The sequence below is a fragment of the Musca autumnalis genome, unplaced genomic scaffold, assembly GCF_047663935.1.
Source record: "Musca autumnalis isolate F117 unplaced genomic scaffold, ASM4766393v1 scaffold_4, whole genome shotgun sequence".
NCBI lineage: Eukaryota > Metazoa > Arthropoda > Insecta > Diptera > Muscidae > Musca > Musca autumnalis.
This window is the reverse complement of record NW_027411977.1, coordinates 26,701,091-26,718,400: the sequence shown is the minus strand read 5'-3', so window position 1 is coordinate 26,718,400 and position 17,310 is coordinate 26,701,091. Positions and strand designations below refer to the sequence as shown.

The 17,310-nt window shown below is 38.6% G+C and overlaps 3 protein-coding genes across 3 annotated transcripts; all 3 read right to left on the bottom strand.

Annotated features, from left to right (window-relative positions):
* Window positions 1-359: 359 nt before the first annotated feature.
* On the bottom strand, window positions 360-662 carry LOC141403388 (larval cuticle protein 65Ab1-like). Its single transcript, XM_073985732.1, has one exon. The coding sequence runs from the start codon at window positions 660-662 to the stop codon at window positions 360-362; it is 303 nt and encodes a 100-aa protein (XP_073841833.1).
* Window positions 663-9,839: 9,177 nt separating this feature from the next.
* Window positions 9,840-10,142, bottom strand: LOC141402461 (larval cuticle protein 65Ab1-like). Its single transcript, XM_073983776.1, has one exon. The coding sequence runs from the start codon at window positions 10,140-10,142 to the stop codon at window positions 9,840-9,842; it is 303 nt and encodes a 100-aa protein (XP_073839877.1).
* A 6,615-nt stretch (window positions 10,143-16,757) lies between these two features.
* Window positions 16,758-17,078, bottom strand: LOC141401486 (larval cuticle protein 65Ab1-like). The gene has a single exon (XM_073981751.1). The coding sequence runs from the start codon at window positions 17,073-17,075 to the stop codon at window positions 16,758-16,760; it is 318 nt and encodes a 105-aa protein (XP_073837852.1). The 5' UTR covers window positions 17,076-17,078.
* Window positions 17,079-17,310: the final 232 nt, after the last annotated feature.

Below are 17,310 nucleotides of genomic sequence, written 5' to 3'. Positions count from 1 at the left end.
TATGTTTCTTATTTGTGTGTACAGAACTAGTCTGCAAACCAATTGATGCATAAGAATAATTTTGTATCATATTTCAACATCTGTGACTAGTCCAATAGCTGCTTTTTTATTCGAAATAAAGAAATGTACAAAACTTCCGGAACATTCCATTAGTTCCAATATTAGCAAAAAACAATCGTTGTCATAACTACATATGTTGGATCTTTTCTTTTCCTTTTCCACTGTGTTCAAATGATCTTCATAAGGTTGAATTTCTTAAAATACAATCACACATTTTCACCAAATAAAATCCACACAGATATTTAATTTTCGTTTTTATCACAAAATTTTATTTAATAATTACATTCCATTAACTTAATTTAAGCAACGGGCAAATGGGCACCTTCGGGTTGGAAACCATTTTCATCAGCAACATAGTTGACGGTGAATCTTTCGCCAGTCTTTTCATCAACCCAGGTGTAAGTACCACGGACAGCGATGGATTCATGATCGGTACCGGCATTATTCAATACACCTGCGGCATTGTGGGCAGCACCATCGGAGGTTTCAGTTTCGAATACGAAAGCGTCGGGTCCAACATCGCTAACTTGTTTGACAATTTCAACATCGGGACGAGCCAAGGCAACGGCGAAGAGAGCAGCAAAGACAATGAAGAATTTCATGTTGTTTTATTTTTAGTTGTTGTTAATGGCGCTTATGAAGTCCAAAAGTGATTTGATATTTTGCCAGAATTGCTGTTGCATTTATACTCAAACACAAATGGTATTTTCAAATATAAACTAGAATAGAATCAAAAATATGTGTGTCATAAATTGTACCTAGTGTTATGCCACTACTGGTCTATAACGTCATATCGCAATCTAAAAAAATAACATTTTTTTTTTAATTTAATATATTAGAAATTATGTACATAGATTATGTGTCAGTCAGTACGTATATATTTCAAATAAATATAATATTTCAAATGAATTTAAAAAAATAATAATCTGAAAAGGTGAAACCATTCTTTGGAAAGGTACATAATTGTCCATATATTAAGTGTACGCGGACACACTTAATATAAGATTATTTGTAAAAATTATTACAATTCTTTACTGAATGTTGCCTTTTTTTAACATTACTGATAAAATTTGTTCACTAACATTTAATAAGTACAAGGACAGACCTATTTATGGGCTTTACCTGAATTGAACTGAATGCACACAAAAAATAGGGCAGTATTACCCATATACGCAAGGTCCATATCTTCTTTAAATGCAAATAAATTAATACAAAAACAAATCATACCTTTATAAAAGTGGCCGACATAAATGCAGTTTGCATTTGAAATAGTTTTCATTTTTATACCCTTCACCATAGTATGGTGAAGTATGTAACGCATTGAAATATACATTTGTGACCCTATCAAGTATATATATTCTTGATCAGTATACTAATCTGAGTCGATATAGCCATGTCCGACTGTTGTAATCTTACTTACTTACTTAGTTGGCCCATTACAGAACATTTGTTCCATAGACCGAACTAAGAAAAGATCTCCATTCCTCTCTGTTTTTCGCTTGACTTTTTGGAATACCGCGCCTTTCCATTTCTTCATCCACTTGTTTGCGCCATCTATTCTTTGGCCTGCCAATTCTGCGTGCACCGCCATGTGGCTCGAATTTATACGCCTTTTTAGCGGGTTCATCATCGCTCATTCTTATTATATGGCCTAGCCAACGCAATCGCTGCATCTCGATACGTTTAACTATATTGATTTCCTTGTATAGCAGATACAGCTCGTGGTTCATACGACGTCGATATTCACCGTCAACGCAGATCGGTCCGTAGATCTTTCGAAGAATTTTTCTCTCAAACACCCCAAGCACTGCCTTATCTGCTTGCGCAAGTACCCAGGCTTCGGACCCATACATTAGCACGGGTAGTATCAGTGTTTTGTAAAGCGTTATTTTTGTTTGACGAGTTGTGGCTTTGTTTTTAAAGTGCTTACTTAAGCCATAGTAGCATCTGTTGGCCAATACAATTCTTCTTTTTATTTCACAACTGATGTCGTTTGTTGTGTTTACGGCGGTGCCGAGGTATACAAAGTCTTTTACTACCTCAAAATTATAGGAACCAACTTTAACAGTTGGTCCTATCTCAACGGACGCATTGCGCGTCGACACCATCAGCTTGGTCTTCTCGCCGTTTACCGCCAGACCCACTTTAGCAGATTCTTCTTCGACCTTCATAAAGGTATCGGTTACTCCTTTAACTGATCGTCCCATGATGTCTATATCATCAGCATAAGCAAGTAACATGTGGCTATTGGTGTAGATTGTACCACTTTTTTGACGTTTGCCTCTCGTATAACCTTTTCTAGCAGGATGTTGAAAAGGTCACACGAAAGGCTGTCTCCTTGCCTGAAACCTCTTTTGGTATAAAACTCCTCGGAGAGGTTCTTTCCTATTTTAACTGAAGATCTTGTGTCAGTTAGAGTCATTTTACAAAGCCGAATGAGCTTTGCGGGGATACCAAATTCAGACATTGCTTGGAATACATTTGAACGTAGCGGGCTGTCGAAGGCTGCTTTATAATCGACAAAAAGGTGGTAGGTGTCGATCTGCATCTCTTGGGTCTTCTCCAGGATTTGGCGCAGGGTAAATATCTGGTCAATGGTGGACTTGCCAGGTCTAAAGCCGCATTGGTATGGTCCAATTATTTTGTTGACCATGGGCTTTAGTCGTTCGCACAATATCCCTGACACTATCTTGTATGCGATAGGGAGAAGACTTATGTCCCTGTAGTTGGAGCATAAAGTCTTATCTCCTTTCTTATGGACGGGTCACAGGATGCTCAGGTTCCAATCGTCGGGTACGCGCTCTTCCTGCCAGATGGAGCTAACTAGCTGATGCATACACCTTATCAGCGTGTTGCCTCCGGTTTTAAACAGCTCGGCTGGTAGGCCATCAGCTCCTGCTGCCTTATTATTCTTCAGCCGGTTTATTGCTGTCTTTACCTCATCTTGGCCGGGTGGTATACATTCAATACCGTCTTCTTGGATTGGATCTGTGGTATCTTCGTCGACTCCGCTACTATTGGATACCAACAGTTTGGAGAAATGCTCTTTCCATATCCTTAGCACACTATCTGTATCAGTTACCAGATTACCTTGCTGGTCTCTACAGGAGGATGTGCCAGTTCCAAAGCCATCAGTTTGATGTTTCACTCTTTGGTAGAATTTTCGGACTTCATTCTGTCTCCTGTACATCTCGATTTGTTCACACTCCCGCTTTTCCATCTCTCTCTTTTTCCTGCGGAAAAGACGTTTCTCCCGATACCTCTCTCGTGCGCTACGCGTTGCTACTGATTGTAAAGTAGCCCTATATGCCGCATTTTTCTCTTCGGTAGCAGCACGACACTCCTGGTCATACCATGGATTCCTTGGTGAAGGTCTCTGGTATCCAAGTACTGATTTTGCGGCTGTTTGCATGGAGTGGGCAATGTTTTGCCATTGTCCTGATATGTTATTTGGACGTGGAGTGCTTTGATTAAGCAGTTGGGCCAGTTGAGTGGAATATGCTGTGGCTATCTGTTGTGATTGCAGCTTACCGATGTCAAACTTCCGTGTTGTGTCTGTTCGCACTTTGTTTGCTACGTTTAATCTGGTACGTACCTTTGCCGCAACAAGGTAGTGGTCCGAGTCTATGTTTGCACCTCGGAACGATCGTACATCCAACACACTTGATGCATGTCTTCCATCTATCACAACGTGATCAATTTGATTTCTTGTTCTTTGATCTGGCGACAGCCAGCTGCCCTTATGAATATCGAGATGCTTAAATCTGGTACTGCTAACTACCTTGTTTCTTGCAGCTGCAAAGTCTATCAGCCTCATACCATTGTCAGATGTTTCACTGTGGAGACTGAATTTCCCGACTGTTGGGCCAAAGATATTCTCCTTTCCAATTTTGGCATTAAAATCGCCTAGTATAATTTTAATGTCATGGGCAGGGCAACTGTCATAAGTTTCTTCTAAGCGCTCGTAAAAAATATCTTTGGTCTGTTCGTCCTTGTCTTCAGTGGGAGCATGAGCGCAAATAAAGCTGATGTTGAAGAATTTTGCCTTTAATCGAATTGCAGCGAGTCTTTCATTCACTGGGGTGAAGCTGGAGACCAGATGTTTTAACCTCCGACCAACTACAAAACCGCAACATGCTTTGTGTCATGGCAGCACTGAGCTTTAGGTGTTGTTGCGACATCTTTCCCAGTCCATCGTATTTCCTGTATGGCAGTAATTTCGGCCTTGTACTTTTCAAGTACATCTGCCAGCGCGTAAACTGCACCTTCTCTATAAAGAGAGCGAACATTCCAGGTGCAGATTCGCAGATCATGGTCCTTAAAACGTTTGCGGGGGTCGTCAACTTTTGAGGGATTTGTTTTTCTTTTCTTTCGTTTTTTCATAGTAGGCTGTTTTTCTAGGGGAGGGTTACTAACCCGACGCCCAAACCCAAGTTTTTAACGTTCTTATGGGTGAACGCGCGGCACATGTTAGCTCACTACCTTTAACGGGTATTAAAGGCAGTTCCCCAGGTGATACCATGGGGAGGTCAGTGTCCACTTGAGATGAAAGAGGGACCAAGATAAATCCTGGGCTTTGCCATGTTAAAGCCGGTCAGGACCGTTACTTGGTATCTTCCATCCCCTACGTCACCCACTACTCCTCCAAAAACTGTCAACATTTTCGGAATTTTGAGGATTTGAGTTACGATTTTTTACCGAACTAGCTGTAATTTGACACTTAAGGTTCTTAGGGTTTACAACACTACTCCTCCAAAATCTGTCAACATGGGTCCATGTTTAGGTATACTCTCCACATAACGGTACCTCCCGATTTTCGGTATTTTGAGGGAAAGTTGTAGCTAAAATTTTTAGCCGAATTACCTGTAGTTTGACAGTTCCTAGTAGCCACAAAATACCTCCACCGGAAAATTGTCGACATAGTTTTACGTTTTGGTATAGCACCCATATAACGGTATATCCCGATGTTTGTGGTCTAAATATCCCACCGAAATGGCAGAAATTTGGTACTAAGTCTTCGTTAGGGGTATGCAACTTTACAACTGAAATCTGTCCGCATATGTCCACGTCTTCATATAGCCCCAATAGAACGGTACCTACCGATATTCGGTATTTTGAAAGTTGTAGACTCAATATCCCATCGAAATGACTGAAATTTGGCATTTTGTCTTCGTTGTGGGTATAAAATTTTCCACCTGAAATTTGTCGGTATAGGTGCACGCCTTCATATAGCCCCCATAGAACGGTACCTCCGGATTTCTGGTATGTTGAAGGTTGTGCCCTCAATATCCCTCCGAAAAGGCTGAAATTTGATATTAAGTCTACGTTGGAGGTATACAACTTCCCACCTGAAATTTGTAGGTATAGGTCCACGTCTTCATATAGACCCCATAAAATGGTACCTCCCGATTTTCGGTATTTTGATAGTTGTGCCCTCAATATCCCACCGAAATGGCTGAAACTTGGTATTAAGTCTTCCTTGGGGGTAAAAAACTTTCCACCTAACATTTGTCGGCTTAGGTTCAGGCCTTTATATAGCCCCCATAGAACGATACTTCCCGATTTTTGGTATATTGAAGGTTGTGGCTGTGGTTATACATTTCTCTATTTTAATGACTTGTCTGAAGGGAATTTTAAGCAGAACAAGTAAAAAAGTGTCGGTCGGCTTTGCCGACAGGTATATGCCCTCAGCCAATGTGATGTGAAACTTTCACCTACAGACAGATCGAATGTTTTTAAGGTCCCTTCAACATTTTGTGACCCTTTTTGGACATTTCAACTTGCCGACAAAAATGTGGATTAGGAATTAACTGCACTAAGACACAAATGTTGAACTTTTGTTGGGGAGGTACCCTTAGTGAGAACCGATATGGGCCATTTAAGAAGTTAAACTAAATTGTCCCATTCAAGTGCTATCGTCCTAGCATTTTAGTGTTGTGGATAAGTGTTGTGGATAATTACCGGAAATTGTGGACCGGTATTGTCCATGAAACTAAGTTTGGATATAATATGACGAAGACCAAATGTTGGGCCAAATCGGTTGAACAGTTCGAGAGTTATCGTGCTCTCCAACCACCACATATGGTCTTGGACTTGCCACTGAAAAACATATTACCGTCGTAATGGAGGTAGGGAGTGCAAATCGCTTCAACAAAAATCAAAGTGATTCGAGAGCAGGTCTTAAAATGAGAAGAAGGAGTAGACAAATATAGTCCATATTCGGACCTGATCTATATCTGGTAGATATATTAGGATGTGCACAGTATGGGTGACGTAGGTGATGAAAGATACCAAGGAACGGTCCTGACCGTTCAGTCCAAGTCCAGGTCCCTCTCTCATCTCAAGTGGACACTGACCTCCCCGTGGTGTCACCTGGGGAGCAGCCTTTAACACCCGTTAAAGGTAGTGAGCTAACATGTGCCGCGCGTTCACCCATAAGAACGTTAAAAACTTGGGTTTGGGCGTCATGCTCCCACTGAAGACAAGGACGAACAGACCAAAGATATATTTTACGAGCGCTTAGAAGAAACTTATGACCGTTGCCCTGCCCATGACATTAAAATTATTCTAGGCAATTTTAATGCCAAAATTGGAAAGGAGAATATCTTTGGCCCAACAGTCGGAAAATTCAGTCTCCACAGTGAAACATCTGACAATAGTATGAGGCTGATAGACTTTGCAGCTGCAAGAAACATTGTAGTTAGCAGTACCAGATTTAAGAATCTCGATATTTATAAGGGCACCTGGCTGTTTCCAGATCAAAGAACATGAAATCAAATTGATCACCTTGTGACAAATGGAAGGAAGACATGCATCAACCGTGTTGGATGTACGATCGTTCCGAGGTGCAAACATAGACTCGGACCACTACCTTGTTGCAGCAAAGGTACGTACCAGATTCAACGTAGTAAACAAAGTGCGAACAGACACAACACAAAAGATGGACATCGGTAAGCTGCAATTAAAACAGATAGCCACAGCATATTCCACTCAACTGGCCCAACTGCTTAATCAAAGCACTCCTAGTCCCGATAACATATCAGGACAATGGCAAAACATTGCCCACTCCATGCAAACAGCCGCAAAATCAGTACTTGGATACCAGAGACCTCCACCAAGGAATCCATGGTATGATCAGGAGTGTCGTGCTGCTACCGAAGAGAAAAATGCGGCATATAGGGCTACTTTACAATCAGTAGCAACGCGTAGCGCACGAGAGAGGTATCGAAAGAAAAGGAGAGAGGAGAAACGTCTTTTCCGCAGGAAAAAGAGAAAGATGGAACAAGCGGGAGTGTGAACAAATCGAGATGTACAGGTGACATAATGAAGTCTGAAAATTCTACCAAAGAGTGAAACATCAAACTGTTGGCTTTGGAACTGGCACATCCTCCTGTAGAGACCAGCTAGGTAATCTGGTAACTGATACAGATAGTGTGCTAAGGATATGGAAAGAGCATTTTTCCAAACTGTTGGTATCCAATAGTAGCGAAGTCGACGAAGATACCACAGATCCAATCCCAGAAGATGCTATTGAATGTATGTATACCATCCGGCTAAGATGAGGTAAAGACAGCAATAAACCGGCTGAAGAATAATAAGGCAGTAGAAGCTGATGGCATACCAGCCGAGCTGTTTAACACCGGAGGCGACACGTTGATAAGGCGTAGAACGCGTACCCGACGATTGGAACCTGAGCATTCTGTGTCCCGTCCACACGAATGGAGATATGACTTCATGCTCCAACTATAGGAGCATAAGTCTTCTCCCTAACGCCTACAAGATCGTGTCAGGGATATGGTGCGAACGACTAAAGCCTATGGTCAACGTGATAATTGGACCATACCAATGCGGCTTTAGACCTGGCAAGTCCACCATTGACCAGATATTTACCCTGCGGCAAATCCTGGAGAAGACCCAAGAGATGCAGATCGACACCTACCACCTGGTATCCCAAGACAAGTCTGGTATCCCCGCAAATCTCATTCGGCTTTGTTAAATGACTCTAACTTACACAAGATTTTCAGTTAAAATAGGAAAGAACCTCTCCGAAGAATTTTGTACCAAAAGAGGTTTCAGGCAAGAAGACATCCTTTCGTGTGATCTTTTCAACATCCTGCTAGAAAAGGTTATACGATAGGCAAACTTCAAAAGAAGTGGGACAATCTACACCAATAGCCACATGTTACTTGCTTATGCTGATGATATAGACATCATGGGACGATCAGTAAAAGAAGTAACCGATACCTTTATGAAGGTCGAAGAAGAATCTGCTAAAGTGGGTCTGGCGGTAAACGGCGAGAACTTGGTCGATGGTGTCGACGCGCATAGCGTCCATTGAGATCGAACCAACAGTTGAAGTTGGTTCCTATAATTTTGAGGTAGTAAAAGACTTCGTATACCTAGGCACCGTCGTAAACACAACAAACGACATCAGTTGTGAAATAAAAAGAAGAATTGTATTGGCCAACAGATGCTACTTTGGCTTAAGTAAGCACTTCAAAAACAAAGCCACAACTCGTCAAACAAAAATAACGCTTTACAAAACACTGATATTTCCCGTTCTGATGTATGGTTCCGAAGCCTGGGTACTTGCGCAAGCAGACATGGCAGTGCTTGGCAAACTCTTCGAAAGATCTACGGACCAATCTGCGTTGACGGTGAATATCGACGTCGTATGAACCACGAGCTGTATCTGCTATACAACGACATCAATATACTTAAACGTATCGAGATGCAGCGATTGCGTTGGCCAGGCCATATAATAAGAATGAGCGAAGATGAACCCGCTAAAAAGACGTATAAATTCGAGCCACATGGCCGTACACGCAGAATTCACAGGCCAAAGAATAGATGGCGCAAACAAGTAGATAAAGAGATGACAAGGTGCGGTATTCCAGAAAGCGAAGCGCTAAACAGAGAGAATTGGGAATCTTTTCTTAGTTCGGTCTATGGAACAAATGTTCTGTAATGCGCCAGCTAAGTAAGTAATATTAAAAATTAAATTTGGATATTTTTCACACAAAAATTATGGTCAATTTTACACGCTATATACTATCCGATCCTTATCAACAATTATTGGCACTATCCTAGACCAAATCTATTACCTCGTGCAGACATTTGTCAGTATTGAAATATAAATGCGATCTCTAGAGTAATTAGGGTTATACTACCCACAATTAAAACTGGGCTGTAACTCTGTTATCTGACCACGTACATCAACACAATTAGCATCAATGGAATGGTCAAGCGTTCCTCTTCTAAATATAACCTACATTGGTTTAACATAGTTCAATAAAGATACATAGGAATAAAAATATAGTCATTTCACTAACAACTTTACCAATTTTCACAGAAAAGTTCAGGTCAATTTAACCCGCTAAATATTATCTGATCATTACGTCGTAAACCCAAACCTTACATAAAATTTCCACCTACTGAACCTACAACTACAAAATTGTAAAAAAAAATGTTTTTTGTCCATTTCACCACTAACTATTCCACGATCATCGCCAAAACTATAGGGGTTTATTCTGGTCTGACCCCACCTCCATACAATTTCGTGAAGATTGGTTCATAATTGCGGCCTGTAGCGTGCGTACAATTGCGTACTGATAAACGGGCCCTATATTTTACAACTTCTCACAAAGCCTTGCACTGCTGCGCAAGGATATTTTCACAAAAACACAACAACATTATGTTCATAAATATTAATATTTAAACACTCATTTTTCGATTTTATCAAAAAATTTTATTTAATAATTACATTCCATTAACTTAATTTAAGCAACAGGCAAATGGGCACCTTCGGGTTGGAAACCATTTTCATCAGCAACATAGTTGACGGTGAATCTTTCGCCAGTCTTTTCATCAACCCAGGTGTAAGTACCACGGACAGCGATGGATTCATGATCGGTACCGGCATTATTCAATACACCTGCGGCATTGTGGGCAGCACCATCGGAGGTTTCAGTTTCGAATACGAAAGCGTCGGGTCCAACATCGCTAACTTGTTTGACAATTTCAACATCGGGACGAGCCAAGGCAACGGCGAAGAGAGCAGCAAAGACAATGAAGAATTTCATGTTGTTTGGTTTTTGTTAATGGTGCTTAGGAAGTCCAAAACTGATATGATTTTTTGTCACAAAAATTACTTGAATTTATACTCATCCATCCAAATGACATTTTCATATAACCAAAAAGAATTGCAATTGACTATGTTGTGTTTGTTTATTTAGGAATGGCGCCATTGCACCGGTTTATGACGTTTAATTGTGTTCAGCATTTCTTTTCTATTTCTTTTATTATGACAAATGGTATGTTGCTTATTCGAGATACATACATACATATGTATGCGAGATACATACATATGTTTGATTTTTAATTAACAATAGAAGTAATGAAAGAATTCACAAGAATGTTTTTAAAATATTTCATGCCATAATTTTTAAATGAAATTATTCGTAGATATAAAATATTGCTGGAATCTGATACTAAATTGCAGGATTAAAAGTCTTCAGAATTTTTTTTTTCAAAATTGCGTGAATTATATTTTGTTGAAGAAATTCGTAGAGAGTTGTTAAAATAACACTCGGGGTTTCAGTCTAAAACAGTAATTGATAATGTGTTAGATATCCTCCCTTTAAAAAAAAAATTCTTTCAGTGGGAAAAAATGAAGAAAATACAATAGAATCCCCTAATATTTAAGGACCTCAAATGTAATAAATGTTTACAGAAAATGTAAGAACGGCGCACAGTGGTTCAGAATAATTTTTCCCTAGTCAAAATTATGTATCTTGTGAACGGATAGACATATTTTTGTTCGACAGGTAAGGCAATCAGCATTCCGGTAAATAGGAAACGGTCAAATTCGATTTACCAGCAGCAGAGGAATTCAAGGTTAAAGTTAAAGTTTTGAGTTTTTGTACTATTATATATAAGTTTTTTATATCTTTATATATTTAAAATGTTCAAATCCCAATTAATTGACTATAAAAATATGTAAAAAAACTATACATAAAAAAATTAAAATTTTTTTAAACCTTTTTTTCAAAAACATTTAAAATTTGTTTGTTCCGTTTAAGTTGAAGATTCAATCATATGATTGTGTAAGTCTGGAGTATTCCCCCCATTGCCTTAACTTCACCACTTTCCTCTTTGCAGAGAAAAATGTTTACAAAACACACTGACATCATGCAAAATTTGCTGATCGCTACCAATATCATGATTTCATCCTGGCGAAGGGAATTATCAATTGGCTTTTCAGTTTTTGAAATGATGATTTTTTAATGAAAACCTCATTAACATGAGAATACTCAATGCTTAAAGAGTTCAGGTTTTCACTAAAAAATTATCATTTCAAAAACTGAAAATCCAATTGATAATTCCCTTCGCCGGGATGAAATCATGATATTGGTAGCGATCAGTAAATTTTGCAAGCTGTCAGTGCGTTTTGTAATCATTTTTCTCTGCAAAGAGGAAAGTGATGAAGTTAAGCCAATGGGGGAATACTCCAGACTTAGACAATCAATTTAAAATTTGTTCAAAAATTGTTTTATTTATAAATGCACTAAAATCTAGATAATAATTGTTCGCTTAGCATCTTCATGATGGAATCTCTCAAATAAAACTCTTGCCGTTTAATTTTGTCACCATTTTTAATTTAAATGCAAGCGTTTTATTTGAGAGATTCCATCACGAAGAAGAATATCCTATTTATAAATAAAACAATGTAGTTTAATTTTTTTTAATTATTTTTTGTTTTTAAATTTTTATTAAATACAAACACACAATTTTTTGGCGGGAAAGTTTCTGTACCATTGGGAACTCCAAGTGCCAAATTACATCCAATTCGCACCAAAAATGAAGATAAAATCTTCAAAACCCCTTGAAATCGGGTGGAGGCTTTAGGAAAAATGGTTTCATATTCAAGTATTGTCATCTAAATCTGAAAATTGTACAAAGTTTTAAATCGATTGCTCAACTGCAAATGTGTTAAACAAGTGAGCAAAGGTTATAGTCGGGACGGGCCCGACCATGTGATACCCTACACCACTACCCCTGTGCATAAGCTTTTCACTGGTAAACATTTCTTTTAGGGAATATAATTCGACTACCACCAAACATGATATGCCTCTTTCTCTCTGGGACCCCCATAAGCAACCAAAATTTCGTGACCATCCGATAAAAATTACGACCTGTAACGTGATTGCAAAAAATGGAAGAATTGGATGCATTACCGACTATTGTGGTATCTCCCTTGTTTGACCACCTTCGCTATCCTAGTTTACAGCAATGTAAAGGTAATATTCTCTTCTTCCATTGACAGGCTTTGCCGTTGAAATACCCCTACTACAAACCGATATATTCACAAAGAATAAAACTTTGAATTTGTCTCCACTACTATCACCAAAATCAATAGGCTTCTTCATCTGTGGGACCCGCATCAACTCCCAAAATATTCGTGATGATCCGATCAAAATTGCGACCTGTAGCGTGATTACAAAAATATCGGAAAATGTGATGCATTACCGACTATTGCGATATCTCTGTTGTTTGACCACCTACGACAACCTACTTATATCGTTGTAAAGGTGATACTTTCTACTTTTCTTGACAGGTTTTGCTTTTGATATACCTCTTAAAGAAACGGAGATATGTGTTTTGAAATAAAACGTTGACATTTCTCAAAATAAGTTTTTGCACATTCCGACCCTGAATATTATCCGACCATCATCAAAATCAATAGGCTTCTTCCTCTGTGGGACCCCCATTAATCCCTAAAATTTCGTGACGATGCGATCAAAATTGCGACCTGTACCGCGATTTCGAAAAAAAATTGAAAAATGGAATGTATTACCGACTATTGCTATATCTCCGTTATTTGGCCACCTACGCCAACTTACTTTGCATTATTGTAAAGTTACGATATTCTACTTTCATAGTCAGGCTTTGCTTTTGGAAGTTCCCCAACTAAAGCTGTGACAATCGTCATTATAATTACACCCTCAGCCTTTAGGCTAGAAAGGGTATATGAGGAAAAGTCAAAAATTTTTAGTTTCCATGAAGCCAAGGTTTGCACTATTATAATGCGCGAACTATTGTAGTTTACCAGTAACTATGACTATTGCTGGATTATTTTAAATGTTTTTGTACAAAGCTCAAAAATTTAGCAAAAAAAATTTAATTTACGTGGTAGTTACGACCGCGTAAAGGAAAAAACATAGGTAAAAACACGTTGAAGCTAAACAGGTTTTTTACATTGCTATTCGATTTCTGATTAAACCATTCAAATGACGGACATCTGTCCAAAGTAAAAGTAGGAGAATACGAAATGAAGATTACACTTCTAATGTATCACTTTCCAAAATTTCCACTGCATCCACCTTTTATGGATGCTGACATTTTGAAGCCGGATTTCAGGTGTTTTTTGTATTTTTTATGTAACTGCGACGCGCATTCGGATATTTCGAAAAACCATTTATAGGATTAAAGAACTCGCGATTTCGCACAATCTGATATGTATACTGAGTATGTAGCCCACACAGCAGCAGAGTAATCTACTGCCAAAGGCCACAATTTAGTGTGATATTTTTTCTAAAAAAAATATTTTTTGGGTACAGTATTTACAATATCGTTTTGAGTGTGCTGGTACCCCGCGATATTTAAGTTTTTCCACGATCCGGATCATATGAATCACAGATCATAAAAATCCATCTACTAGAACGGCGGAAATGGCTACTGCAAAAATTGAAAAATTTGCGAATAATGTTTTTCAAAATATCGCTGACTAATTCGCGTTTTATGTGGATCGTTTCCATTTCAATGAAGAAAGTGAAACATCACTCGCGTTTGTGCGAAAACAGCGGTTTGAAAAATTTAGTGGCGTGGGAGCTGTATCCGATTTATCCAAAAAATATTGTGTGATGCTACATCCACGGTTCTTGATGGATTTTATTGAAATATGTTTAGATCGATGTATTTTTTCACGGTTGATAGTGAAATCGGATGCGCATAAAAAGTGTATGCACTTTGTGCAAAATATAATCGTTATACAGTTTGTTGCACACTAAACTGCAGACGATGCTACATCTTAGCGGCCAAAGTAAATCCTGGCAAATGTGTACAAATTAAAAGAGAAGAATTCGCTGTATTGGTAAACCGCATGCGCATCAAGTGATTTTGAGGATTTCGCGATTTACACGCATTTCAAAATGAACATTACCCGATACAATTTTATTTCAAGATTATACCCAATTTAAAGGAACCCAACATTTATTTGAAAGATATCCATATCTTCTGCTAGATGTTAGCGTGTTTTCGAGAAGTGATTAGAATAAAAAATGTGATTTATTGCGTGAAATTTAACTAAAATAGAAGAAAAACTCCGACCTATTTTTCTTACATTTTGTTCAACTAACTCACAAAATAAATTTTTATAAATATTTTCTCTTATAAAAATTTTATAAATTTCCTCAATATATTTTTTTGTTTTCGCTATAATATGAAAACCATTAAACGGATTTGTATAGTTTTGGTTTCATTTGAATCTTCGCGATGTATAGATTACGTACATATTTTTTATATATTTTTCAGAGGCATAAGCAGGTTGAATTTTATTAAAACATGTTGCAAACTACCAATTGTTTGGAATTCTTTCCTAATTTCCGCGAAAATGCACAATTTTTCACTAAAGTTATGGGACCTCAGTAAACATATAGTATGTAGGGAGCCCCTAATTAAGAGAGTTTCTCAATATAATGATTAGAGTCTTTTAAAGAATTTTTTCTTTTTATCAGAATTGAAACCGCCATAACTTTTGCGCGCAACAACCAAAATTAGTATCACGAACAGATTTAAGAATGGCATTTTTTTTCCCAATCTATGTACCAAAAATCTTTCATGTAGCTTAAAAAAAATTTTAATTTTTTTTTTATGGAAAACTAAAAAATTTTGTCTTTTCTTCATATACACTTTGATACGGGCAAAATGTGCCTCATCGAACTAATGGTTTTAGACCCCAAGTATGTTTGGACGAAATATGTTTCAGACAATTTGGACTTGATTTAGCAATGTCCGTCCGTCTGTCTTTCTGGCTGGTTGGTGCGCACAATAACTCTCGAACGGATGAACCGATTCGGTTCAAATTTTGGTTTTCGTAATATTTTGTCCAAACTTAGTTTAAGTTCGAAGATGAGCTATATCGGTGCACTCCTTCCGGTACCTCCCCCACAAAAGTTCCAAAATGTTCGGAAAATTTGTGGGCGCGATAACTCTTGAAGGGAGTAACCGATTTGGTCCATACTTTGCACGTCGTAAAATTTCTACCAGACTTAGATAAGGTTCTAATATGGACTCAATCGGCCCACTCCTTCGGGTACCTCCCACACAAAATTTCGGATAAGTTCAGTTTAGGACCTGCTCTCAAATCGCTTTGATTTTTGTTGCAGCAACTTGTATTCACTTCCCCCCATACGATGGTACAAGTTTCATCAGGGGCATGTCCATACTTCCTGAGAAAACGGCCCGAAAGTTGTAAAAAACCCCTATGGCACCATATGTAGTGGCTGGAGAGCTCGAACCGAATACTGCGTTCGTCCACACTTTGGATATTATAATATTTCTTCGAATAATATATGAAGTTCGAAGGTGGTGCTTATAGGTCCACTCCTTCCGGTACCTCCCCCACAAAAGTTCGAAAATATTCGCTAAGATGGTACGCGCGATATCTCATACACATAACAGGCGATTTGGTCCAAACTGTGAAGCTCTAAATATTGTCGAAACCTAGTTTATATTCAAATTTGGGTCCTATCTGTCCGATCCTTGGGGTACCACCCACACAAATGTTCAACATTTTTGTGTGGTTAAGAGTCTGTCGAGGATCCTTCCTGTTTATAGCGATATTAAGGTTTTCGTAGGTTAGTATGGTAAAAAAGCCCTATCTATCGACATTCCCGCAAATTTTTGCGCTTTAATCCTATCCATATTTTTGTCGGCTCATACGTCCAAAATTTTGAAAACCTCCCTAAATACATACGTTTTATTAGGGGAAAAAATGTATTTCAATCCACACAGGCTGAGGGTATATCTCTGTCGGCAAAGCCGACTGATACTTTTTTACTTATTCTCATTGTCATGGGAAAACATGGAGTTATTAATCTGCTCAGACAGCGCTATACCCCTTTGGTCATTGCCTAGGACCGAACATCACAACTCGTGATGAGCACTAAAGTCGCCGAAGACCATCCAAAAGCGGACTAATGTTGGGCCTTCAACTAGAAATGTAGTTATTAATTGGATAAATGTATACGTTTAGCAACTATACCCTGCCAATTCCACAAATTACTGCTGAGCCAGGGTTAAACGAGCCAAACGAGAGCAGATCCATACCGAGGAAAATAAATGCAAGTACACTTCTGGTGCCATCTTATCTCAGGACGTTGCAATCATCGCAATGCCTTAAGCAGCATTTGATGTTGAGCGACCCAAGGTAGTCCTTGAAGTTCTGACTAAAATATTATTAATTTTTTCGTGGGCAAATCCATATTAATGGCAGAAATGCTCTAAAAATTCTCCCTGGCGCCACCCCCTAAAATGCCTTATGGTCACCATAATGAAGACCGAATCCCTTTTTTAATGAAAAAAAGACAAACTATATTTTGTTAAAACAAGTGTTTATTTAATTTTTTGTTGCTAATTTAGGCAACGGGAGCAACGGGCAAATGAGCACCTTGGGGTTGGAAACCGTTTTCATCAGCAACATAAGTGACGGTGAATTTTTCGCCAGTTTGTTCATCAACCCAAGTGTAAGCACCTTGGACAGAGATGGCTTCGTCTTCAGTACCAGCATTCTTGAGTTGGCCACTTTCGACGTGTTCGGTACCATCGGAAGTTGCGACAGCGTAGTTATAACTTTCGGGTCCTACATCGGAGTCGTTTCTGACGATTTCAACTTCAGGACGAGGAGCAGCCAAGGCAATGGCGAAGAGGGCAACGAAGACGATGAGGAATTTCATGTTGATTGTTATTTTGATAGAAGCTGAGAACTTTCTGTATAATTTCCAATGCAAGCGTTCGACTTTATATACCATCTGATTTGGGCAGCATAACTAGAGCATAACATACATTCATATGTATATAAAATATAAAATATTCATATATATGTCTCCGGGTAGCCAATAGAAATTTATGATTTTCAACTATGGCATTTATTTTGTTTTAAACCTGTGCTATGTATGTATTCCTATTTCG